Source organism: Trachypithecus francoisi, unplaced genomic scaffold (genome assembly GCF_009764315.1).
Source record: "Trachypithecus francoisi isolate TF-2019V2 unplaced genomic scaffold, Tfra_2.0 Lachesis_group1, whole genome shotgun sequence".
Lineage (NCBI taxonomy): Eukaryota > Metazoa > Chordata > Mammalia > Primates > Cercopithecidae > Trachypithecus > Trachypithecus francoisi.
In genome coordinates, this window is record NW_022681454.1 from 181,801,691 (window position 1) to 181,826,576 (window position 24,886).

Here is a 24,886-nt window from a genome sequence, read left to right on the forward strand (position 1 = left end):
TAAAAAAACTGTGGCCTGGCGCAGTGGCTCATGCCTGTAATCTCAGCTCTTTGGAAAGCCAAGGCGAGTGGATCACTAGAGGTCGGGAGTTCGAACCAGCCTGGCCAACATGGCGAAACCCCATCTCCACTAAAAATGCAAAAATTAGCCAGGCGTGGTGGTGCACTCCTGTAATGTCAGCTACTCAGGAGACTGAGGCAAGAGAATCGCTTGAACCCAGGAGTCAGAGGTTGCACTGAGCCGAGATCACGCCACTGCACTCCAGCCTGGGTGCCAGAGTGAGAGTACCTCTTTAAAAAAAAAAAAAAGTGTTTCATTATCACTATAATCAACTCAGAGAATAGTTTGTTGTCCTCCATTGTCTATGGAATGCCAAACACTTGTGCTATCTTAAACTCACAGGGCTTGAAACCGGCCCAACTGTCTTATAGAACTGATGTTTATGGTTTCTTTTGAATCCACATGGAAACTGACCTTCCCAGTCTTAAAATGTGAGACAGTTACATTTGTCTTTTCTGAGTTCCTTTTTCAGGAAACCAACCATCAGCCTTCCTAGATAGTATCAAGGAGCTGAAACTCATCAGAACACTGCCTCCGGACAATGAGATGCCAGACCCCTTGCCCATCATGAACTTACCTAAACGGCCACCTGCTTCCTGCTGACCTACTCTTTGTATCCTTTCCTAATTCCTGTTTTCCCACACAGGGTTACATTCCTTCCCTGCTATATAACCTCTAGTTTTGGTTGCTCAGGGAGATGGATTTGAAGCTGATCTCCCATCTCCTCTGCTGCAGCACCCGATTAAACTTTTTCCTTGGCATACTCATTGTCTCAGTCATTGGCTTTCTGTACAGCGAGCAGCAGGACCTAGACCAAAGCCCTGGGGTTTTGGTAAGATTCAATGTCTCTGCAACCAAGTTGCTTATTTTCACCATGCAGTAAAAATAAGTACCATAGTCTGGGTGCAGTGGCTCACACCTATAATCCCAGCACTTTGGGAGCCGAGGCGGGCAGATCATGAGGTCAGGAGATCGAGACCATCCTGGCTAGCACGGTGAAGCCCCTTCTCTACTAAAAATACAAAAAATCAGCCAGGCGTGGTGGCAGGTGCCTGTAGTCCCAGCTACTTGGGAGGCTGAGGCAGCAGAACGGCGTGAACCCGGGAGGTGGAGGTTGCAGTGAGCCAAGATCGTGCCACTGTACTCCAGCCTGGGCAACAGAGTGAGACTCCGTCTCAGAAATACATACACACATACACACCATATAAGCCTTGTTTAGATAACTTGTTTCCTTTAACTCACTCTTCAGACACCCCTCACTCTCAGCTTCAGTCTTTGCCCCATACCACTCTCATTACCCACTCTTATTAACAGCCATTCATTTCATCTTTATTGGATCCAGCTTCTCTATCCATAGACATGGTTTCTACCACACAACTCCTGAAACTTAAACGTGCATATGAATTACTTGGGTATTTTATTAAAATTTATATTTACTTCAGCAATTCTGGAGTGAAGTCTGAAATTCTGCATTCCCGCCAAGCTCCCAGGTAATGTCAGTGTTGCTGATCTGAAACTGTCCATTGGTTTAAAATATTCTATTGTAACCCTTTGTAGGGTTTTCAGCCTCCAAACACTGGCTCTGGGAGTTAAATTGTACTGGTAACTCATATATCACTTCTGCCAAATAGCCAGATCAATCCGTCCATGACTATCTGTTGAGTTCCTACTCCAAAGTCTCCTGTAAAATATATTCTTCTTCGTTTGGTAGATAGTTTTGAAAGCATTTACCCTTTCAAGTGTGTGTTTGTTTTTGCAACAGAGTCTCACTCTATTGCCCAGACTAGATTGCAGTGGAATGATCTCAGCTCACTGCAACCTCTGCCTCCTTGGTTCAAGAGGTTCTCTTGCAGCCTCAGTGCCCTGAGTATCTGGGATTACAGGCATGTGCCACCACGCCTAATTTTGTATTTTTAGTAGAGATGGGGTTTCACATGTTGGCCATGGCTGGTCTCAAACTCCTGACCTCAGATGATCTACCCGCTTCTGCCTCCCAAAGATTAGAGGTTTGAGCCACTGCATCCACCCAACATTTCAAGTTCTAAAAGCTCTAATCTTTTCATAGGCAGTCCGTATTCTTCCCCTTTCTCCTTATCTCATCACCAAGGTTTTTTTGTTTTCTTACAACAGAGTTCCAATCTGTCACCCAAGCTGGAGTGCAGTGGCACAATCTTGGCTCACTGCAGCCTCCACCTCTCAGACTGAAGCAATCCCCCCATCTCAGCCTCCCAAGGAGCTGGGAACACAGGCACTGACCACCACATCCAGTCAATTTTTGTATTTTTAGTAGAGACGGGGTTTCACCATGTTGGCCAGACTCATCTCAAACTCCTGGCCTCAAGTGTTCTGCCCCCTTCAGCCGAAAGTGCTGGGACTACAGGCGTCAGCCACTGCCCTGGCCTACTATATTTTAATATAAGATTTATAATCCAATTATTTGAAGATGGAGTTCAGGGCCCAAGAACCTTTGCAGTGTTTTCAAGCTACATTCATTCATTCATTCAATGTTTATTATTAACACACTACATACTTGGCACTGTTTACTGATAAGCATAGAACACAAGACAAGCAAGGTCCCTGTGTGTCTGGAATTGGTGGGTTGTGTCACTGAGTTCAGCAATGAAACCAGGGAACCTCACGGTACGTGTTACAGTTCTTAAACATGGCATGGCCAGGGTTTCCTCCCTCAGACGTTCAGATGTGTCTGGAGCTTCTTCCTTCGGTTGGGTTCATGGTCTCGCTGTCAGGAGTGAAGCTGCAAACCTCCGTGGTGAGTGTTACAGCTTTTAAAGGCAGTGCGTCTTGAGTGGTTTACTCTTCCCGGAGGGTTAGTGGTCTCGCTGGCTTCAGGAGTGAAGGTGGGTTCGTGGTTTGGCTGGCTTCAGGAGTGAGGCTGCAGACCTTCGCGGTGACTGTGACAGCTCATACAGACACCACAAACTCAAAGGGTGAGCAGCAGCAAGATTTATTACAAAGAGCAACTGAACAAAGCTTCCACAGCGCGGCAGCTGACAGGCACCGCTGCTGCTGCTGGCTCCGGCAGCCTGCTTTTATTCCCTTATCTGGCCCCACCCACATCCTGCTGATTGGTCCATTTTACAGAGAGCTGATTGGTCCGTTTTGACAGAGTGCTGATTGGTGTGTTTACAATCCTTGAGCTAGACACAGTCACTGAGTGCATCCAAGCAGCTGAACAAAATGTACAACTAAGAGTCTCCCATGAAATCACAACCAGTAACTGCAGGTGGACCCTGAGTCACGGCCAAGAAAGATTCTCACCAAGCCTCAGAGATTCTCTCTGCCCTCTAGAGGCACTCACCGTGCTTGTGGAGATGCTTTCCGCTTCCTAAAACAACAGTATACTCAAGCCTGTAATCCCAGCACTTTGGGAGGCCGAGGTGGGTGGATCACCTGAGGTCAAGAAGTTTGAGACCAGCTAGTCAACATGGTAAAACCCCATCTGTACTAAAAATATAAAAAGTAGCTGGGCATTGTGGTGCACATCTGTAATCCCAGCTCCTCGGGAGGCTGAGGCAGGAGAATCGCTTGAACCCGGGAGGCGGAGGTTGCAGTGAGCCAAGATCATGCCCCTGCACTCCAGCCTTGGCAACAGAGACTCCACCTCAAAAAGCGAAAAAAAAAAAAAAAAGAAAAAACCAGAACAATCTATCAGAAGGTGGATCCATGTGGATGTGAGATTAGCACTGGGCACTTACATGTGACCGCCTCAAAAAGGCGTGGTGGCCAGTGTCGGCTGAGAGCTTCAGCGGCCCACGAGCTGCCTGGGGACAGTTGTAGGAAGCAGAATGGTCTAGCGTGAGCAATGGGAACACTTACCGTGGAGGTGATACCCATAAAGAGAAAGCAGCCTCCACCCAACCCTGCTTCAGGGGAAGCCACGTCCTCGGGTCGGTTAGGATTAAAAGATGAAGAATTTAAGGATGCAAAATATTTTGCTGATAACTGCCAAGGGGGTCAGAAGACACAGAGGAAGAATTTGGGGGATTCTGCAGGATTTTGAACCTGGGTCACCCCAGGAAATGCACAGAACCATGTGAAGATGAGACTCCAGCGTAGGAGGATGACCTGGGGGTGTCTCACCACTTTCAGTGATTGTGATAAAATGGCTCAATCCTAATGATACATAACAGCAGAATTTTTGCAAAAAGAGCTAGGCCTACTCATAAGATTGAATAGTTCAGAGGTCTGTTAACTTTTTCAGTAAAGGGCCAGATAATAAGTATTTTAGATTTTGTGCCACAGTTCCTCAACTCTGCCATTGTAGCAAAAAATCAGATATGAGATACGAGAATGGCGTGAACCCAGGAGGCGGAGCTTGCAGTGAGCCGAGATTGCACCACTGCACTCCAGCCTGGGCAACAGAGCGAGACTCTGCCTCAAAAAAAAAAAAAAAAAAAGCAGATATGGCCAGGCGCGGCTCACGCCTGTAATCCCACCACTTTGAGAGGCCAAGGCGGGTGGATCACAAGGTCAGGAATTCAAGACCAGCTTGGCCAACGTGATGAAACCCCGTGTCTACTAAAAAATACAAAAAAATTAGCCAGGCGTGGTGGCGGGCACCTGTAATCCCAGCTACTCAGGAGGCTGAGGCAGGAGAATAGCTTGAACCCGGGAGGCGGAGGTTGCAGTAAGACCAGGTTGTGCCAATGCATTCCATCCTGGGTGACGGAGCAAGACTCCATCTAGAAGTAAACAAAAAAAAAGCAGATATATCTCATAGATAAAGGCATGGGCATGGCTCTGTTCAATAACATTTATGGTTACTGAATTTTAATTTTATATAATTTTTAATGTTATGAAATATTATTTTTCTTTTGATTATTTCTTCAAATATTTAAAAATGTAAAAACTTTTCATAGCTCATGGCAGGCCAAGTTTGGAACATCTGCCATAGATTGAAGACCTCTGGCACAGTTTAATATTTAGTGGGTAAAACGGAAAAGGAGATTGGAACCAGATTAGTGTGGTTGTCAAAAGAAGCTAAAGTGTTTGGATGAGGGGTGTGGGTAGACATGCTTTAGAATCCATTAAAAATCGTTATGGGAGGCAAAAGATATGATCTCAATGTTTTAGGAAAATAGGTGGTTGCCGTAAAAATGATGCATTGGAAAGATAAGAAATCAGATGCCAACAGTCAGTTTAGAGACCTTGGCACTTCTATAGGGGGCACATAAATGCTGAGAGACCTCTTTGCTTGAGAAAGCATGAGCCATTCAACGTTATTAGAAATAAAGGGGTAATATTGAAAAGATATTAAATATACAATGTTACTTTCTCTCTGAACACACTGTAAGTCGGAAAACATGTTAACGAAAACAACAATCTAATATCCTGAAATAGACCTGTGAAAAGGCTTGCAGGTAAAAGAAACACAAGGAAGACACAGAGACAGAAGGAATAGAATATTTAGGCACATTAAAGGGATTTAACCCACAGGACTAGGACTCACACAGTAAGAATATGATGCTGGCAAAGAAATGGGGCTTCACACGGGAGAAGAGTTCACAAAAAGGACTCAGGAGTGTGGTCCGAGATGGAACCAGAGCTGAAATTATTTTCTCTTGGAATTTGAGAATTCTTTTCTATGACAATTTCAAACATCACTTTCCCTTCTTGAAATGTATGATTGATCTTTCTGGGTGAAACCCTAGGGGCTGGGGGAAGGAGAATCACCTCCTAGGGGTTATACCCGAGAAGGCACAGGGGAGACCCATTGCAAGTCCTAAAGAGCTCCTGGATTGGGCCAGCAAGACATACTTTTCGCATCCTTCCATGACAATCGTTTCTTGACTCTTGTTTTTTTTTTTTCTTGACTCTTACTTAAGGAAAGAGTAAAGGTACACCCAGAACCCCGCTGGATACCTACTCCTTGGTCGCATTCATTAGAGAAAGAACTCTCAGCAGTGGCGACGCTTTATCAGTACCCTGCAGAAAATCCGCTGAAACCGAGGTCCCTCCCTGTGAGTTCACCATAGGCATAGTCCTCTGAGCCTGCCTGCCCCTCTCTTGCATCCTGATTTACTGCTCGCTCCTCCCTTAACTCCTCCTTTGACCTTTGCTGTTCACAGACTGCACTTGTAAACTGGGTACTTGGAGTCTGATCCTGGGCTGCGCTCTCTTCTACCTGTACTCATCCCAACAATGGGGCTACTAATACCATCTATAATGAAAAGGGCCACAAAGAAAATAAGCCAAGGGGATATGGTAGAGATTGACTGAGTCAACTCAGGCACATCAGCCCCGATGTCACGCTTAAGCTGAGATCAGAATGCTTGGAATAATCTGAGGCATAGAATTTCAGACAGAAGAGAAGCAAATGCAAAAACCCTGTTGCCAGTTAGAAAGATGGATGTAGCTGGAGAAAATTCGGACATAGTTCATTACTGCTTCACTGCATCACCTTCCTGGGGATGCAACAGCACGGCATAGCTGAAGAGCTGAGGGGCTGCACTAGTTTTTAATATCAACTACATCACCTAAATCAACCTGTTCTAAAGCATATTTGGTGGATTCTTTTAGCTAAGAAAAAAAAAAAAAGATGAAATATTTAAGTTCCAAATCAAATACTGTTTGAGTCCCTGGTGCTCACATATTTACTTATATTGATCCATTTCTAATTACACACATAAACACATTCTTCAAACCTTTTCACTACCCACTAATTGGTTCCAACTCATAAGGAAAATCATAGATTTAAATCCTAAAATTAAAAAAAAAACTATACATAACTGTGTGTCCCACAACTGCTTATTTTATACTTTCTTTTTTCTTTGCCCAAATAAGGTGGCACCTATATTATTTACATGCCAATATCATTTGTTCTCACCATTTCAAACATAATATAAAACAAGAACCAATTGTTCTACCATTTCCCTATTTAGACTATATATAGACCTTGTAAAATCTGGAGGATCCAATGTGACTCAATGGTATTTTCCTGGACAGACGTGCATTTTAAAGTATTGGTTTAAAATCCACATTATGGATATAAAAGACATCTAAAGGCTGATGATATGATATAAAATACATTCCTAAAAGCCAAGGTAATTTCACGTAGGAAGCGATAACATTAAAGTTTCCAAAAGAAAGGCTTTCTTACAAGTAGTGATTATTGATTTGAGTCTTGTAAAAGTTATAAACTTGGAATGTGGGGGGTAGTAAATTTTATAGAAAGGGTGGTATTAGCGAGGATATCCCAAGGCATAAATTATACTTTCTAGGCTAGAACTGGAATGAGATTGTGCAGTTTGTATCTGTGCACTAACCATGTCCTAAATGCAAAATGGCATCCTGGATCAAATCCTAGAACAAATACAAAGTACATTAGTGGAAAAGCATGGTGAAGACCAAATAAAGTCTGGAGCTTGGTTGATAGGAATGCACCATTGTTGATGCTGTATTTTGATAAATGTGCATTGGTCGTGTAGGATGTTAATATTAGTGGAAGCTGGGTGAAGTATATACGGAAACTCTCTGTACTATCTTTGCAACTCCTCTATAAATCCAAAAGTATGTCAAAATAAGAAGTTAAAAAAAGACCACACCATCTGAGGTTGACTCAAAAGATTGCGAGGGAAAATTTGAGTGATGATCTAAAACAAGACAGAGCAAGCCCAGAAAATTTACTCCAGATAAGCCCAATTTTAGTAGGTTTGTTAGTACAAAGGCAAGGGATGTTTGGGGAAAGGGAGGTTATGGGAATAGTTGTCTTAGTCGGTTCAGGCTGCTATAACAAAATACTTTAAGTAATTTTTATTTATTTATTTATTTATTTTTGAGATGAAGTTTCCCTCTTGTCACCCAGGCTGGAGTGCAGTGGCACAATCTCTGCTCGCTGCAACCTCCACCTCCCGGGTTCAAGCGATTCTCCTGCCTCAGCCTCCTGAGTAGCTGAGACTCCTGAGTAGCTGAGACTATAGGCACGCACCACCAAGCCCGGCTACTTTTTGTATTGTCAGTAGAGACGGGGTTTCGCCATGTTGGCCAGGCTGGTCTCGAACTCCTGACCTCAGGTGATCCACCTGCCTTGGCATCCCAAAGTGCTAGGATTACAGGCATGAGCCACAGCCTCCAGCCAAGTAGTTTTTAAACAACAGAAATGTATGGCTCATAATTATGGAGGCTCAGAAGTCCGAGACCAAGGTGCCAGCAGATTTGGTGTCTGGCGAGGGCCCACTCCTCATAGATGGTGACTTCTGTGTGTCCTCACAAGGTGGAAGGGAAAAGGGCTCCCCCACACCTCCTTTATAAGGACACAAATTCCATTCATCAGGGCAGAGCCCTCATGACCTAACTGCTTACCAAAGGCCACACCTCTTGCTACCATCACATCGAGGCAGGTTTCAATGCATAACTTTTGGAGGGACACAAACATGTAAACCATAGCAACAGTCCATTCTTAAAAAGAAGAAAAAATCTGGCCTGGCGTGGTGGCTCACACCTGTAAGCCCAACACTTTGGGAGGCCAAGGAGGGGGTATCACCTGACGTCAGAAGTTCGAGACCAGCCTGACCAACATGGAGAAACCCCGTCTCTACTAAAAATACAAAATTAGCTAGGCGTGGTAGTGCATGCCTGTAATCCCAGCTACTCAGGTGGCTGAGGCAGGAGAATCAATTGAACCTGGGAGGCAGAGGTTGCCGTGAGCCGAGCTGGCGCCACTGCACGCCAGCCTGGGCAACAAGAGCGAAACTCCGTCTCAAAAAAAAAAAAAAAGAAGTAAAAATCTTATGAAACTGCCAAACATAGCATTAACAAATCACTGTCAAAGTCTGAAGAGAATCTGGGGTCTAAAAAACAACCTTTAGGCCCTATACTTAGACCCACTGCTAAATTCTCACAGATGATGAAATAAGACAATATTTATATGGTTATAGCTTTCATCTAAACGGCACAAAATTTTTGAAAATATACAACAGTATGATGACGTCTCATTCTTCTCAGTGTGAAGTACCAAAAAGCTTCCATTTAGATTTTAGATTCCACTTAGATTGTTTTTTGAAAAGCAGAGTTAAATATGCCTTTTAAAAATCATACTCTAATAAGATATCAAATTCCAAGTAGAAACATACATGACTGACTGGTGGGTTATTATTTTTTTCCACAGAAACTCTAAAAATATGCTTAACAAGCTCTTTAGGCCAGGCATGGTGGCTCATGCCTGTAATCCCAGCACTTTGGGAGGGCCGAGGCAGGTGGACCACAAGGTCAGGAGATCGAGACCATCCTGACTAACACAGTGAAACCCCATCTCTACTAAAAATACAAAAAATTAGCCGGGCGTGGTGACGGGTGTCTGTAGTCCCAGCTACTCGGGAGGCTGAGGCAGGAGAATCGCTTGAACCCAGGAGGTGGGGAGGTGGAGGTCATGGTGAGCTGAGATTGTGCCACTGCACTCCAGCCCGGGCCACAGAGTGAGACTCCGTCAAAAAAAAACACACACACAAGCTCTTTAAACAATTGACTGAACTTGGCAAATTCGCTTTACCTTTACATTTTGTATCAGGATAGCAAGATTTGGGTTCTAAACTCTGCTCCATAAACTAATACCTAGAGGGCTTTGAATAAGGCACTTGTCCCTACTGACTTCCCATTTCATCCATAAAGTGGATAATAACAATTCCTAAGGTGCTATCAAGATCGAACAAGTACGTAAAAAGGCATTACAAATGACAGCCAATAATAATGGGAGAGATTTTTTTAATGAAAAATACAACTACAGAGTTTACAAAATACCCTAAAATGTAAAATATTATATTAGACCACAGTGACGCATCTCAAAGGAGCAAGAGCAGTTGGGTTCTTTTTGCTGTTGTTTTTGTTTCGTTTTTTCGTTTGTTTTTGGAGACGGAGTCTTGCTCTGTCACCCAGGCTGGAGTGCAGTGGCGCGATCTCGGCTCACTGCAAGTTCCCCCTCCCAGATTCAAGTGATTCTCCTGCCTCAGCCTCCGAGTAGCTGGGACTACAGGCACCCACCACCATGCCCAGCTTTTTTTTTTTTTTTTTTTTTTTTTTTTTGTATTTTAGTAGAGATGGGGTTTCACCATGTTGCCCAGGCTGGTCTCCAACTCCTAAGCTTAGGCAATGCGCTGGCCTCGGCCTCCCAAAGTGCTAGGATTACAGGAGTGAGCCACCACGCCCAGCCAACACTTAGGTTCTAATCTGAGTTTAGACACTTACTCCTGAATAAAGTTTCTTTGTGCCTCAGGGTTATCTTAAAATGCAAATGAAATTATAATAATAGTAATAATGACCATTTTAGAAATTTGATTTCAAAATAAAATGAGACTGTGCATGTATTCAATTAATATTAGCTAAATCAAGTAGAAATGAACTGAAGCTCTAATAATGAAATAATGTTTTACAAGTTTAGGGTTAATAAACATTTATCGATAAGGCATGTTTTCTTACAATATTCCGTTCCCAGGGCTCCTGGACTGAAGACTGAAGTTCTTCCCATGGTCTACAGTGTCCCGAAATCTGGGCCTGCCTGGCCTCTCCACACTGGCCTCCACTCACCTCTCAGGTCCTTCCATAACTATTCCCTCTCCTGTCGGGGAGGCTCTGCCCTCCACGCTGATTCCTGCTGATCAGGGAAGGCTTCCCTAACTTCCCTGCTCTCCTATGTGGCTCCCACAGCACCACACACCTCTCCTTCATCCTGCTAATAACAGCTGCATTGTGATATTTACCAGCGTGATTATTTGGCTGGTATCCTCTGACTCTGTCTTTATTTATAATGTGCATATTTTGTTCACCATAAATTTTTGCATTGATTTTGATTCCTTTACATGCCAGGTGAAAATATTACTAACACTGAATACCCAGGGTTTGTTTTTATGTTTTTTCCGCACCCCTCAAATTTGCTGCAGACCAGTGAGTTACTCACCTCAATCTAGTTCTTACCCTGCTGTTCTGACCTGGCCATTCCACATTCAAACCCCAGGAGGCCAGGAATACTTATCCACTGGGGCCTAGAACCTTCGCCTGTCTAGCGGAAAACTCAAATCTGTGTAGAGTGAATTAATGCATACTTACAGCTTTTGCATTTTAAGGGTTTTAAGGAAAATATTGATTTGTAACACAGATAAAATGGTCGAAATACAAGTTTTTTAAGTGACCAGGATGGTACTGGCAGAAGAATCACTATGACTAAAATTCCAGCAATCGACAACATTTTTTTTCTATGCAAACCCTCTTTGTGGTCAATTTCAAAAGACAGCCCACTTCTGTTTCACAGTTTAATTGGTTCTCAAGCTCATTTAGGATACATTAAATTTCCTTGGGCTGAGTTCATATCACAACAGATGAGTTCTTTCTTTTTGGTTTACTTCTTCAGGCCTACGGAAAGGAAAGCTAAATGATCATGGCAGCAAAAATAATCTATGGAAGAGGTGGAGTGTGAAATGTAAAATTAGATTTTCCAAACATGCTGTCTGTAATTCCCAAACAGAGCCACATCCAAGCGACCAAATGGAATCAGTGGTAGGGGAGGGGATGATCAATCAATCTAGTTTATGGTATGCCCTGTGTGAATGGTTAAGGAGTGATAAAGCGTGGTTTCTGATAACCCAGAGAAAGGATCCTCTGCTTGCACTAAGTGTATGTGTTTCCATCTAGTGAGGAAAGGGCCTTTCAAAGACGCCTTACAAGGAAGGTTCTGTTCAAGATTCCTCGGTTCATTCAAGTATTTCTTATTGAAACACAAATGTTAACATTTTTATCTCTAAGGGGGAAAAAAAAAGTTGGTGGAAACCTGATCTGAGAATTTAGGCGCCAGAGAGACAGGAGGAGGGAAGTTGAGGTCGGTCGTTCTGACTGGTAAATGGGCCTTCTGACCCTCGTCTGTAAACAATATATTCTAAGGTAAGGAACTAAGGCAGCTTTATTGAAATCGGATTTCAAATAGAGGGGTCCTGCTATGCCTACTAGAAGAGATCAGGGAAAAATAAATATTTCCTTAATTGAAAATTATATTTTATTGGCCATGCACAGTGGCTCAGGCCTGTAATCCCAGCACTTTGGGAGGCCAAGACGGGTGGATCACCTGAGGTCGGAGTTTGAGACCAGCCTGACCAACATGGAGAAACCCCGTCTCCACTAAAAATACAAAATAAGCTGGGCATGGTGGTGCATGCCTGTAATCCCAGCTACTCGGGAGGCTGAGGCAGGAGAATCACTTGAACCCAGGAGGCAGAAGTTGCAGTGAGCTGAGACCGTGCCATTGCACTCCAGCGTGGGCGACAAAGACTCCGTCTCAAAAAAGAAAACAAAAACAAAAAGAAAAAAAATTATATTTTATTGGCCAACTTCAAAATTGAAGCTTATTCAGAAATAGACTTAAAAAAAAAAAAACAGTGGAGAACTGCCCCCAGATATATATGCAGAAAAGCTTCAAGTCAGCGTTTAGGAGGTTTTTAAATATCAGTCTGGGTTTTGTTCTAATGGTACGGGTGTACTTACCCGAACTATTATATTTCACTAGACTGTAGCCAATGGTGGGCGGTGACTGACCGCTGCGTTCTGAGTGAGTTGTGTTGCCTTTAGCAGTACAGTCACATTAATAGACGGGAAAAGAAAAAAGAAAACAGAGACGCAGTAATACTTTATCTGCGACTGGAGGTAGGACAGGGTGGGAAAGCGTGGGGGTGTACGTTCGAGTCAACCTCTATTTCTGGGGGTAAAAACTGCCTCCTCCGCTGGTTTTTCACTTCCTCGACCTGCAAAAGCGTTAATGTTTTGTTTTGTTCTTTATTGAGACGGAGTCTTGCCCTATCACCCAGGCTGGAGTGCAGTGGCCTGATCTTGGCTCACTGCAACCTCCGCCTCCCGGGTTCAAGCGATTCTCCTGCCTCAGCCTCCCGAATAGCTGGGATTACAGGCGCACACCATCATGTTCGGCTAATTTTTGTATTTTTTGGTAGAGACGGGGTTTCGCTATGTTGGCCAGGCTGGTCTCGAACTCCTGACCTCAGGTGAGCCCCCCGCCCCCCCACCCCCCGCCTAGGCCTCCCAAAGTGCTGGGATGACAGGCGTGAGCCACCGCGTCCGGCCTAAAAGCATAAATGTGATTACACCTACGCGTATTTGTTCAACAGACATTTATTGAGTGTTCATCACGTGCTAACGCCGGGTGTCTGGGCTCGGGAGGCGCTGCCACGTGGTGGATGCGCAGTGCCCGGCGGCCGGGCTGAGGGGTGAACGCGGGGACCGGGGGCCCCGGGCTGAGGGTTTGCGTGCGGGCCGGGTGCCTGGGGGCCCCGGGCTGAGACTGAGCGCGCCGCCCAGGTGCCAGGCGGCTCCCGGCAGAAGGTGAGCGCGCGGGCCAGGGGCCTCCAGGGCGGCGCCCCAGGGCGGGGCGGGCCACGCCCTCCCTAACCCTGGCGGAGCTGAAGGGTTGGCGTAGCCTGATTAGACCGCGTCAGTCCGGAGGGTGGGTCTTGGGAGGGGGCGCAGGGCAGTCCACGTTTCCACTGCAGTTTCTCCTTTGTTTTACGTTTGGAAGGAGGTGGCATTGAAAATAGCAGAGCGCTTCGCGGTAACAGGGGTGAGTCTTGTCTCATGGAACTTTTTTCCAATGGGGAGAAGGGGGATGTGTAGATCACTACTTCGAATGTGTGCGTCAAAAGGGTTAGAAAGTCACGGAGGGGAAGCGTGTTCTCATCCTGGGACCCGGGGAGCCGGCCTCGCCGGGAGACTTCTAGCCTTCGCCCTACGGTGACCCGTGGCTGTCCCCTGGCTGGCCACTGACCTCAAACTTTGAAAACGGGCAGATGGGGGAAGTAATACACTCCCAATAAAGCGAGTGTCTGGCGGTGATTTCCTAAATTGCATTTTTTATTTTGTTTCAAAACTTCATGTAAATATGTTTCTTTACAATATCTGGCTAGGTCTTTTTTATATTAACATGCTTATATTGTGATCAAGACACCAGTCTCTTCCCTTTCTTCTCCACTTATCTCTGGAGATGGCAATACCCTCCACTCAAATTACTCTAGCAAAAAACCTAGGAGACTCCTTTTTTTTTTTTTTTTTTTTTTGAGACAGTCTCGCTCTGTCGCCAGGCTGGAGTGCGGGATGGGGTTTCATCATGTTGGTCAGGCTGGTCTCGAACTCCTGACCTCAGGTGATCCGCCCACCTCAGCCTCCCAAAGTGCTGGGATTACAGGCGTGAGCCACCGCGCCCAGCGAGACTCATTCTTGATTCCTGTTTCCCTTCCGCCCTTCATCCAATCCACCAGCGAGCTGGAGAGCCAGGGGGTGGTTCTTCTGTTTTCCCGCTCTCCCTGCATTTCATCTCCTCTGCCACCATCTGCTCCAAACCACTAGCAGCCCTTCCCGGGATTCCCAAATCTAATACGTTTTTCTGTTCTCCCGCAATCCATTCTCCATGCAGCTGCCCGGCCCATCTTTTAACCTAAGAAAACGTGCAGTTCGCTTGTTGGAAACGCTGTAATGGTTTCCAGGGGTCCTGGAATGAAATGCAAATGGTCCCGGGGCGCACAGTCAGCCCCGCCGCCTGGGCCACGCCCCAGCCCCCACCTTCCTGCCCGCCGGATCTGTAGGGAGCATTGAGCATGGCCTCCTTCCCCCGCGGCCCCGGGGGAGCCGCCGGCAGCCTGGAACCAGCAGCCGTCGCTGGTCTCTTCCCACCGCCGGACACGTTTCCTCCTGCCCGCATCTGGCCCCGATGGCCTCCTCTTTGGGGGCCTTTTCCAGACATTCAGGATCAAGATGGCGCGCTCGGTGACTTCCCCTCTCTTACTCTTCCTTTTTATTGAGACGGAGTTTTGCTTGTCGCCCAGGCTGGAGTGCAATGGCGCGAACTCCGCTCACTGCAACCTCCGCCACCACGCCCGGCTAGTTTTTTTTATTTTTAGTAGAGACGGGGTTTCACCCTGTTGGCCAGGCTGGTCTAGATCTCCTGACCTCATGATCCGCCCCGCCTCGACCTCCCAAAGTGCTGGGATTACAGGCGTGAGCCACCGCACCGCCCCCGCCCCCACCCCGCCACGCTTTTTAATAGCATTTTTCTCAATCTGAAGTTTTTTTGTTTATTTGACTCTTAATGCCGGTCCCACACCAAATTGCGTGTTAACGAGGAACTTTGCATCTTTTTCCCTAAATTCAGCACCTAGAACGATGTTTGCTACTAAATCTTTGTCAAATGATTGAATAAGTAAAGGATGCGCCCCTGGAGGTACTTGTGCCCCAGTTCGCGAAATAGAAAATTAAGTGTTCATTTAATATGAAGATTTTGTCCACATCCGCTTTTACCGGTGTGTTTTCCATGTACAGTCAAGTTCCACGTAAGGACGTTTCCGTCAATGGGCAACCCCATGCACTGTGGTCCCGTAAGATTATAATTAAAGAGCTGAACAGTTCCTATGGCCTAGTGACATCTTGATGATCCTGAATTTGTGTAGGTCTAGGCTCCTGTGTGTGTGTCTCCTGGTTTTTAATGTAAAAGTTTTTAAAGGCTAAAAAACTTTGAACAGACAAAATCGTATAAAATAACATAAAAAATATTTTTGTACAGCCGAAAAAATGTGTTTGTGTTTTAAGCTAAGTGTTATTACAAAAGAGTCAGGAAGTTTGCACATTTTAAAGTTTATAAAGTTAAAGAGTCCGGGCGCGGTGGCTCACGCCTGTAATCCCAGCACTTTGGGAGGCCGTGGCGGGCGGATCGCCTGAGGTCGGTAGTTCCGGACCGGCCTGACCAACATGGAGAAACCCCATCTCTACTGAAAATACAAAATTAGCTGGGCGTGGTGGCGCATGCCTGTAATCCCAGCCACTCAGGAGGCTGAGGCGGGAGAATCGGTTGGACCCGGGAGGCGGAGGTTGCCGTGAGCCAAGATCACACTATTGCACTCCAGCCTGGGCAACAAGAGGGAAATTCTGTCTCTAAATAAATAAATAAATAAAATTTAAAAGTTACAGTAAGCTAAGGTTAATTTATTCTTCAAGAAAGACACATTTTTAAATAAGTTTTAAATTTGCCTCAGTGTGCAGCGCTTGTAAAGCCTACAGTTGTCTACAGTGGTGGCCCAGGCCCTCATTCACTCAGCACTCACTCACTGACTCACCCAGAGCCCCTGCCGATGCTGTGAGCTCCGTTATGGGAATGTACCTACACAAGTGTACCATTTTTTATCTTTTGTGCAGTATTTCTTCTATTTCGATATGTTTATATGCACAAATACTTACTGTTGTGTTACAGTGGCCTGCAGCACTCAGAACTGGAAACTGCTGTGCAGATTTACCGTGTAGGAGCAATGGGCCCTACCGTGTAACCTGGGTGTGTAACCTGGGTGTGTCGTGGGCTATGCCATTCAGGTCTGCGCAGCTGCATTCTGATGTTCACAGATGACACAGCAACCTAAACATACATTTCTCTGGCCAGGCGCGGTGGCTCAAGCCTGTAATCCCAGCACTTTGGGAGGCCGAGACGGGCGGATCACGAGGTCAGGAGATCGAGACCATCCTGGCTAACACGGTGGAACCCCGTCTCTACTAAAAAATACAAAAAACTAGCCGGGCGAGGTGGTGGGCGCCTGTAGTCCCAGCTACTCGGGAGGCTGAGGCAGGAGAATGGCGTGAACCCGGGAGGCGGAGCTTGCAGTGAGCTGAGATCCGGCCACTGCACTCCAGCCTGGGCGACAGAGCGAGACTCCGTCTCAAAAAAAAAAAAAAAAGATACATTTCTCAGAACATATGCCTGTCTTTGAGTGACACATGACTAGTTTTTTCTGCTAACAGAAATCGGCTTGCCATATAAATCGTTTTCTTATAATAAATTAATGAATTACCATTTCAATGTTATATGTCATCCTCAGGAGCTTGTATATTGCTATGAGAAATAGCATCATGCTCGGAGATCTGACAAATAAGCATTTAGCTTAGGAAGGGAAGGACCATACTTGAACCTTGGTAAATTCATAAAGAAAACACCTCTCTTAGGAGATGCCTTTTTTTTTTTTTCTAAGACAAGGTCTCATTCTGTCACCCAGGTTGGAGTGCAGTGATGTGATCTCAGCTCACTGCAACCCCTGCCTCCCAGGCTCCAGCGATCCTCCCCCATCAGCCTCCTGAATAACTGGGACCACCAGCGCATTTGGCAAGCCCACCCCACTCACCACCTCCCTTGGGAATTCAGACCTAACCATCACCGAGCTGAAGTGTAGGCGTACTCTGATTAGACTCATGTTTTTTTGTTTGTTTGCTTGTTTTTGTAAAGATGGAGTTTCACCATTTTGCTGAGGCTGATCGCCAACTCCTGGGCTCAAGGGATCCACCCACCTCAGCCTCCCAAAGTGCTGGGATTACAGGCATGAGCCACCATGCCTGGCCTTAGGAAATTCCTTTCTATGTAACGCCTTGCATCATTAATAGCCAGCTTTTTTGAAACTTCTACATTAAGTTGCCTAAACTCCCAAATAAATTCCTAGTAAAGTAATTGTATAGAGTTGTTAAATCAGAGATCAACAGCACAGTGACCAATGCATACTCATGATTTCATCTCGCTAGACAAATGTACTGAGGCTGGAGCCTGTGTGAACAGAACAGAACAGAGGAGGCCTTCGCTGTCGTGGAGGTCACAGTCTAGCAGGTAAGACAGACTTTAAGCAAGGGACAGCAGAGCTCTGATGAGTGTGAAATAGGGAGCTAGGGGAACACTTAGCTTTGGGACTCAACTGAGCTGAAGAATGCAGGGAAGCCTGCCTGAGGAGGTGATGCTTGCGCATCTGAAGTGTGGGTGGGAAGCAAGCCTCTGTGTGTGTGTTGGAGGAGGGGCAGTATTTTAGTGAGAAGAAAGAACATTTGTAATGGACTGATCTGACGCTTTACTGGAGAAAGTTTATTACGGCTGAATAGTGAAATACAAGAGCTAGAGATGGCAAGAGGTGAACTTGGAGAGAAAAGCAGCAGTCAATTGCAGTTACAGGTTGAATACTTTTTATCCAAAATGCTTGGGACCAGAAGTATTATGGACATCAGATTTTTTTGAATGTTTGAGTATTTGCAAAATACCCAACATGAGCATCCCAAGTCCGAAAATTCAAAATCCAAAATGCTCCAGTGAGAATTTCCTTCAAATGTCATGATGACACTCAAAAAGATTTCATACTTTGAACATTTCAGATCTTGGATTTTCAGATTTGAGATGCACAAGCTGTTTTTTAAATGGACTAACTAGGGAGGGCAGCTCTGTGTTTAATCCTAGTAATTATTCTCCAAAGGTGTTAATATTGTGCTTCATAAATATTTTCGAATCTCCCTGGTTAATTTCACCTTTTTATTTTTATTTTATTTTATTTTATTTTTTTTAAGAGAGAGTCACCCTATCGTCCAGGCTGGAGCGCAATGGCACAATCTTGGCTCACTGCCTCCTCCGCCTCCCAGGCTCAAGTGATCTCCTACCTCAGCCTCCGGAGTAGCTGGGATTACAGGTGTGCACCACCACATTCTTGTATTTTTGGTAGAGACGGGGTTTTGCCATGTTGGCCAGGCTGGTCTTAAACTCCTGACCTCAGGTGATCCGCCAGCCTTGTGCTCCCAAAGTGCTGGCATTACAGGCTTGAGCCACCGCACCCAGCCCTAATTTCACCTTTTTAAAGGACATAGGCTGGGCACCATGGCTCACACCTGTAATCCCAGCACTTTGGGAGACTGAGGTGAGCAGATCACCTGAGGTCAGGAGTTCGAGACCAGCCTGGCCAACATGATGAAATCCTGTATCTACTAAAAAATACACAAATTAACTGGCCATGGTGGTGGGTGCCCGTCTATAATCCTAGCTGCTCGGGAGGCTGAGGCAGGAGCATCACTTGAACCTGGGAGGCGGAGGTTACAGTGAGCTGCAGTCGCGCCACTGCACTCCAGCCTGGGCAACAAGAGCAAAACTCCATCTCAAAATAAAATACACAAAAAATAATAACATTAGTAGCATTTAACATATATATATTACATACTTTTAATACATTTTAAGAAATATTAAACTCTTCCCTTACAGTTGCAACACATTTTGTTTTTATTATTTGTATTTGCTTTTTACCAAAAGTAAATGACATGCTTCTGTTGAGGTGGTTTTTTTTTTTTTTTTTTTTTAAGTATTTTCAGGCTGTTAATCGTCATCCGACAACTTTTACCTCTGCCTCTTTTTTAAAAGCATATAATTTTTCTTCCTACAGAAAGACATGAGGACAATAAACAGGGAGATCTTTTATCAGGCACATAGTTGTAACATTACTCAAGAGACTTTCACAATAGAAGCAATAACATATTTATGCTATACCTTTTATCATGTCATTGCTGTTAGATTTTTGAGGAAATGATGGGAAACTCTTCAGGGCCAAGCTACCCTATGCTTTTATTTTGGCATGAATTCCTAAAAGGTGGGAGCACCATGAATTTCATGTGTCTTATTCTCTGGATCTCTGTCTTCTAGAACAATGAGGGGGTACTCAATGGCCACGGGCCAGTCTCCCTGTTTTATTGGAACACAGCCGACCTCATTCGTTTGTGTGTTATCTGACTGCTTCTGTGCTGTGCTACAGCGGCAAAGCTGAATAGTTTCAACAGACACCACAAGACCCACAAAGCTAAAATCTGGCCCTTGCAGAAAAAGTACCACCCTGGTCTAGAAAGAACCTGGCATGTAGCAGGATCCAACATATTACTTGTAGAATGAATAAAAAGGTAATAAAATAACACAAGCTCACATCGCAGTCAGCATTTGCTGTGCACCATCATCTGCTAAACACTTTGCATGCATTATTTAATTTGAATTTCATAACAGTATTGCATAAGAAAACAAGAATAGGGCCAGGCGCGTTGACTCACGCCTGTAATCCCAGCACTTGGGGAGGCCGAGGCGGGCAGATCATGAGGTCAGGAGTTCGAGACCAGCCTGACTAACATGGTGAAACCCCGTCTCTACTAAAAATAGAAAGGGTAACGAGGTGTGGTGGCATGCACCTGTAATCCCAGCTACTCAGGAGGCTGAGGCAAGGAGAATCACTTGAACCCCGGAGGTGGAGGTTGCAATGAGCTGAGATCGTGCCACTGCACTCCAGCCTGGGCGACAGAGTGAGACCCTGTCTCAAAAAAAAAAAGGAAAAGGAAAAGAAAGAAGACAATATTTTTCTCCCTCACCCCCTTCAGGCTTTTAACCAACTGCCACTGACCACCCTAGTGAAGGTTTGCCCAAGTGCCCTGTTTAATATTGCAGGCTTCTGTTTCCTACCAGCGCCTTTGCTTACTCTTTCACACTTAGTCACCTTCTAACACGTGGCATACATTGCTTATTTTCTATACTCGTGAGTATGTCTGGTCCATGGAGGCATAGATGTTTGTGTGCCTGTTTACTGATGTATCACAAACTGTGGAGCCTAAAGTAGAGCTGGCACATAGTCCTGACCAATGCATGTCAGGTGAGCAGTTAGATATAGAGCGTTCTGATAACTTGTGGGAACACCCAGATAAGATGTTTATGACTCATGTCTTACACAGAGCTCATTCTGGGTCTCTTGGTTAGTTTATCAGAGAAGATGGAAATGTATTATTGGAAATAATGACTCCTAGGTCTTTTTTTTTTTTTTGAGACGGAGTCTCGCTCTGTGGCCCAGGCTGGAGTGCAGTGGCCGGATCTCAGCTCACTGCAAGCTCCGCCTCCCGGGTTTACGCCATTCTCCTGCCTCAGCCTCCCGAGTAGCTGGGACTACAGGCGCCCGCCACCTCGCCCGGCTAGTTTTTTGTATTTTTTTTTTAGTAGAGATGGGGTTTCACCGTGTTAGCCAGGATGGTCTTGATCTCCTGACCTCGTGATCCGCCCGTCTCGGTCTCCCAAAGTGCTGGAATTACAGGCTTGAGCCACTGCGCCCGGCCGTCCTAGGTCATTTTTTGACAGTAGCTCTGATACTGGAATCTATTTTAACTAAAGGTTATTATCATAAAGCAGGTGTTTGCTGAAGACAACTTACTCAGATCACTACTCCCTGGAGGTGGTTGATACACCCTGGTGTAAACCTTCAAGAAGGACACAGGCAGGAAAACATGAACCAGCAACTGAAGAAACGGGCAAAGACGAGGCGCCAGAGAGGCCTGGGTGGAAGAGCCCCCGGCGGGGCTAAGCCCGGGCAAGGCAAGGCAAGCCACGACCTGCAGGCGGACATGGGGCCTGTGGGCACAGCGTGGGCCTTCTGTGACGACCATGTGTGCTATGAGCCTGGCCCTCAGGCTGCTGGAGAGGATGATTTCTCAGACTGTTACATAGAATGCATCATAAGGAGTGAGTTTTCTCAGCCCATCCTGGAAGAGGACTCACTTTTTGAGTCCTTGGAATACCTAAAGAAAGGATCGGAACAAGAGCTTTCTCAAAAGGTTCTGGAAGCAAGCTCCCTTCTTGAATGTTCTTTGCAATACACGAAAAAAGGGGCAAAGAAAGAGCTTCCTCAAAAGATAGTTGGAGAGAATTCGCTTGAGTATTCTGAGTACGTGCCTGGAGCAATACCTGGCATTGACCGATCAGATCCTAAACAGCTCGCAGAATGTGCTAGAGAGAAGCCCCCCGTAAATAAAGAATATGACGGTCTGAGTACAATCGCTTGTCCTCAGAGTGGATGCAGTAAGAAGCTGAGGAACAGAGCTGCCCTCAGAAAGCATCTCCTCGTTCACCGTCCCCGAGACCACATCTGTGCAGAGTGCGGGAAAGCCTTCGTGGAGAGCTCAAAGCTAAAAAGACATTTCCTGGTTCACACTGGAGAGAAACCGTTTCAGTGCACTTTTGAAGGGTGCGGAAAGCGCTTCTCCCTGGACTTCAATTTGCGTACACATGTGCGCATCCACACGGGGGAGAAACGTTTCGTGTGTCCCTTTGAAGGCTGTACCAGGAGGTTTACTCAGTCAAATAACCTGAAAGCCCACATCCTAACGCATGCAAATACGAGCAAGAATGAACAAGACGGAAAGTAGTCCTCCAGCAGGATAGGCAGAAGAGTGATCAGTGATCAGTGACAAATAGGCCTCTTGATTATTGTTTCTAGGAAGGAATTTTTAAATCAATATTGCAACCCCAAAAGCGGTTATAATTTGGTGTTACTACGATGCTCCCACACTTTGTGATACCGTTTTGAGAACATGGTGTATTTTTTTTCTTTTTTGTTTTATTTAGAACTTTGTATTCTTAAAATGTGCTTCCAACAGGAAGGTCAGTGATAAATTGACTTCAAAAGCATGACCTTTAATATATTATCTGTTGGATTATTAGATATAAGACTTATTTTCATGTACTATAAATATGAAAATAACTTTGATTTTTAATTGTGTAGTTTTCATTTCTTAGTTTTTGCCTTTTAAATAAATACTTCAGCCAGGCATAGTGACTGACGCCTGTTATCTTAACACTTTGTTGGGAGGCCATAGCGGGAGGATAGCTTGAGGCCAGGAGTTCCAGACCAGCCTGGGTAACATAGTGAGATCCTGTCTCTGCAAAAAAAAAAAAAATTGTTTTTATTTGTATTTATTTTTTTTTTTTTTCAGTAGGCATCTGGGTCTGTCACCCAGGCTGGGGTGCAGTGGCGTGATCTCGGCTCACTGCAATCTCTGCCTCCCGGGTTCAAGGGATTCTCCTGCCTCAGCCTCCTGAGTAGCTGGGATCACAGGCTCCCACCACCATATCTGGCTAATTTTTGTATTTTTGTAGAGATGGGGTTTCACCGTGTTGGCCAGGCTGGTCTTGAACTCCTCACCTCAGGTGATCTGCCCGCTTTGGCCTCCCAAAGTGCTGGGACCATGTTGGCCAGGCTCGTCTCAAACTCCTGACCTCCAGTGATCCGCCCATCTCAGCCTCCCAAAGTGCTGGGATTACAGGTGTGAGCCACTGTGCCCAGCTCCCGCAACACTTTTAAACTTAGCTAGGCCTGGTTGCACACACCTGTGTCCCCAGCTACTCAGGAGGCTGAAGCAGGAGGCTAGTTTGAGGCTACAGTGAGCTGTGATTGCACCACTGGACTCCAGACTGCATAACAGCAAGAGCCCATCTTTTAAAAAAAGTAAAAAATAAAAATATTCTTCATGGTACATGTCATAGTCCTAGAGAATGAAAAATTTGCAGTAGATAGTCAATAAATGAATGAGTTATTAAACATTTTTAAAAGTCATCTCTGTTTCATTCTAATTTTTGTTTTCTTTTTATCACTGTATCAAACTATATGGAAATCATACAGTTAGATGTGAGTGATTATTTGATAGCGTTAGTCCATTTGAATCCATTTTAGATATTTTACAACTAAAGAATATGAAACTTCAGAAATATGCCAAGTCTGTATTTTAAAAAATCAAAGAGTCTGCATTGAAAAGAGATACCATTTATTTGTTCTTAAAATTTAGCAAAGCTGAACAGACTGATGTTCGGTCTAGGTGAGGTATGGTGGGAGGTTAGGCTTACATGTGGTTGAGGAAGGTATACATTGTCACAGCCAGTTTGGAAATAAATATTGTAAAGTCTGCTATATTCGTTTTTAGAGCTGCCATAGTAGTACCCCCAAGCTAGGTGATTTAGCAGAAATGTATTGTCTCGGTTCCAGAGGCTAGAGGTCCAAAACCCAGGTGTTGGCAGGCTGGTTCCTTCTGAGGCTGGGAGGGAAGAACTGGCCCAGGCTTCCCTTTTTGGCTTTAGGTGACTGTCTCGTGTTCACGTGGCGTTCACCCTGTATCCTACATCCCTTCCCTCTGCCTGTGTCCGAACAAGGATACCAGTCATGTGGGATTATCACCCATGCTGATGACCTCATGTTAACTTGAGGAACTCTGTAAAGACCCTACCTTCAAATAAAGTCACATTCTGAGGTACTAAGGGTTATTTGCACTGATGTACAAAGGGATCTGTTCAAGAACGTTGACTGAATAGTATTTTTAATAGTAATAAACCCATAACTTAAATGTCTATTAAGGGGAAACGGGCTGCATAATTCATGCCACTTTTGTTCAACAGCAAATGTTCAGGTGTCCTTCAGGGAGAGGGCCAGAGCTGGAGGCAAGCCGCAGAGTAAGAGTAAGTTTCTTGTGACTAACAGATGAGACGGGATCTGGTGTATTTACTTGCTGTGGAAGGAAATTCAGAGACAGTAGTTACATATGGATAAAGGGAGAAATTGTCTGAAAGTAGATGGTAAAAATAAAATCTAATGTAGGGATTAACTCATTTTTATCAGTATTAAGTGAATCCCTGATTGGAATCACCTCATAATGGCCAAAAATATGCAGCCATCAAACTTGAAATGCATTTTTCCCCAGAATTAATGTGATCATCAGGTATAATTAAAATAACCATAATTATTTGATTTTAAGACTGAAGACGTCACTGGAGGTAATGCTAAGCATACCATTAATTTAATGGCTTTTCAGGCAATAACAATACCACACTAAGTAAATGCATCCAACTTAAGATTAATCTTGATTTTTAAAATGCCAAAGTCTAAAATATGTCTTTAAAACAAGTAAAAAATCAAAGGCTTACATTTTGACATCGGTATGAGCTAACTGCTACTATGGACTATGGAAATTATTTCTTAATTTAGTCTAGAATTTCTAGTATCATTTAGACAGGAATGTGGGTACTGAGTGAGGAACACTGGGTACGTAATCCATTTGTAAGTGTGGCATTTCCTCCAAACCAAACGCGTGAGTTTAGAAGTGGGGATGGGCGTTTGGCATTTGGTCAAGACGCCAGAGCATATTCTCAGCTAGTTTTGCTTTGGTAGCATTGTGCTTGATTCGCTCTGCTGTGGGTTTCTACTTCTGA

General features: G+C 44.9%; 1 protein-coding gene across 1 annotated transcript; it reads left to right on the forward strand.

Moving 5' to 3' along the window:
• The first annotated feature begins 21,051 nt into the window (after nt 1-21,051).
• ZFP42 (ZFP42 zinc finger protein) lies at nt 21,052-22,512 on the forward strand. Its single transcript, XM_033213310.1, has one exon. The coding sequence runs from the start codon at nt 21,139-21,141 to the stop codon at nt 22,054-22,056; it is 918 nt and encodes a 305-aa protein (XP_033069201.1). The 5' UTR covers nt 21,052-21,138; the 3' UTR covers nt 22,057-22,512.
• Nucleotides 22,513-24,886: the final 2,374 nt, after the last annotated feature.

Excerpts from the sequence above, each read along its gene's own strand:
- ZFP42 (XM_033213310.1), top strand. The coding sequence starts at position 21,139 with ATGAACCAGCAACTGAAGAAACGGGCAAAGACGAGGCGCCAGAGAGGC.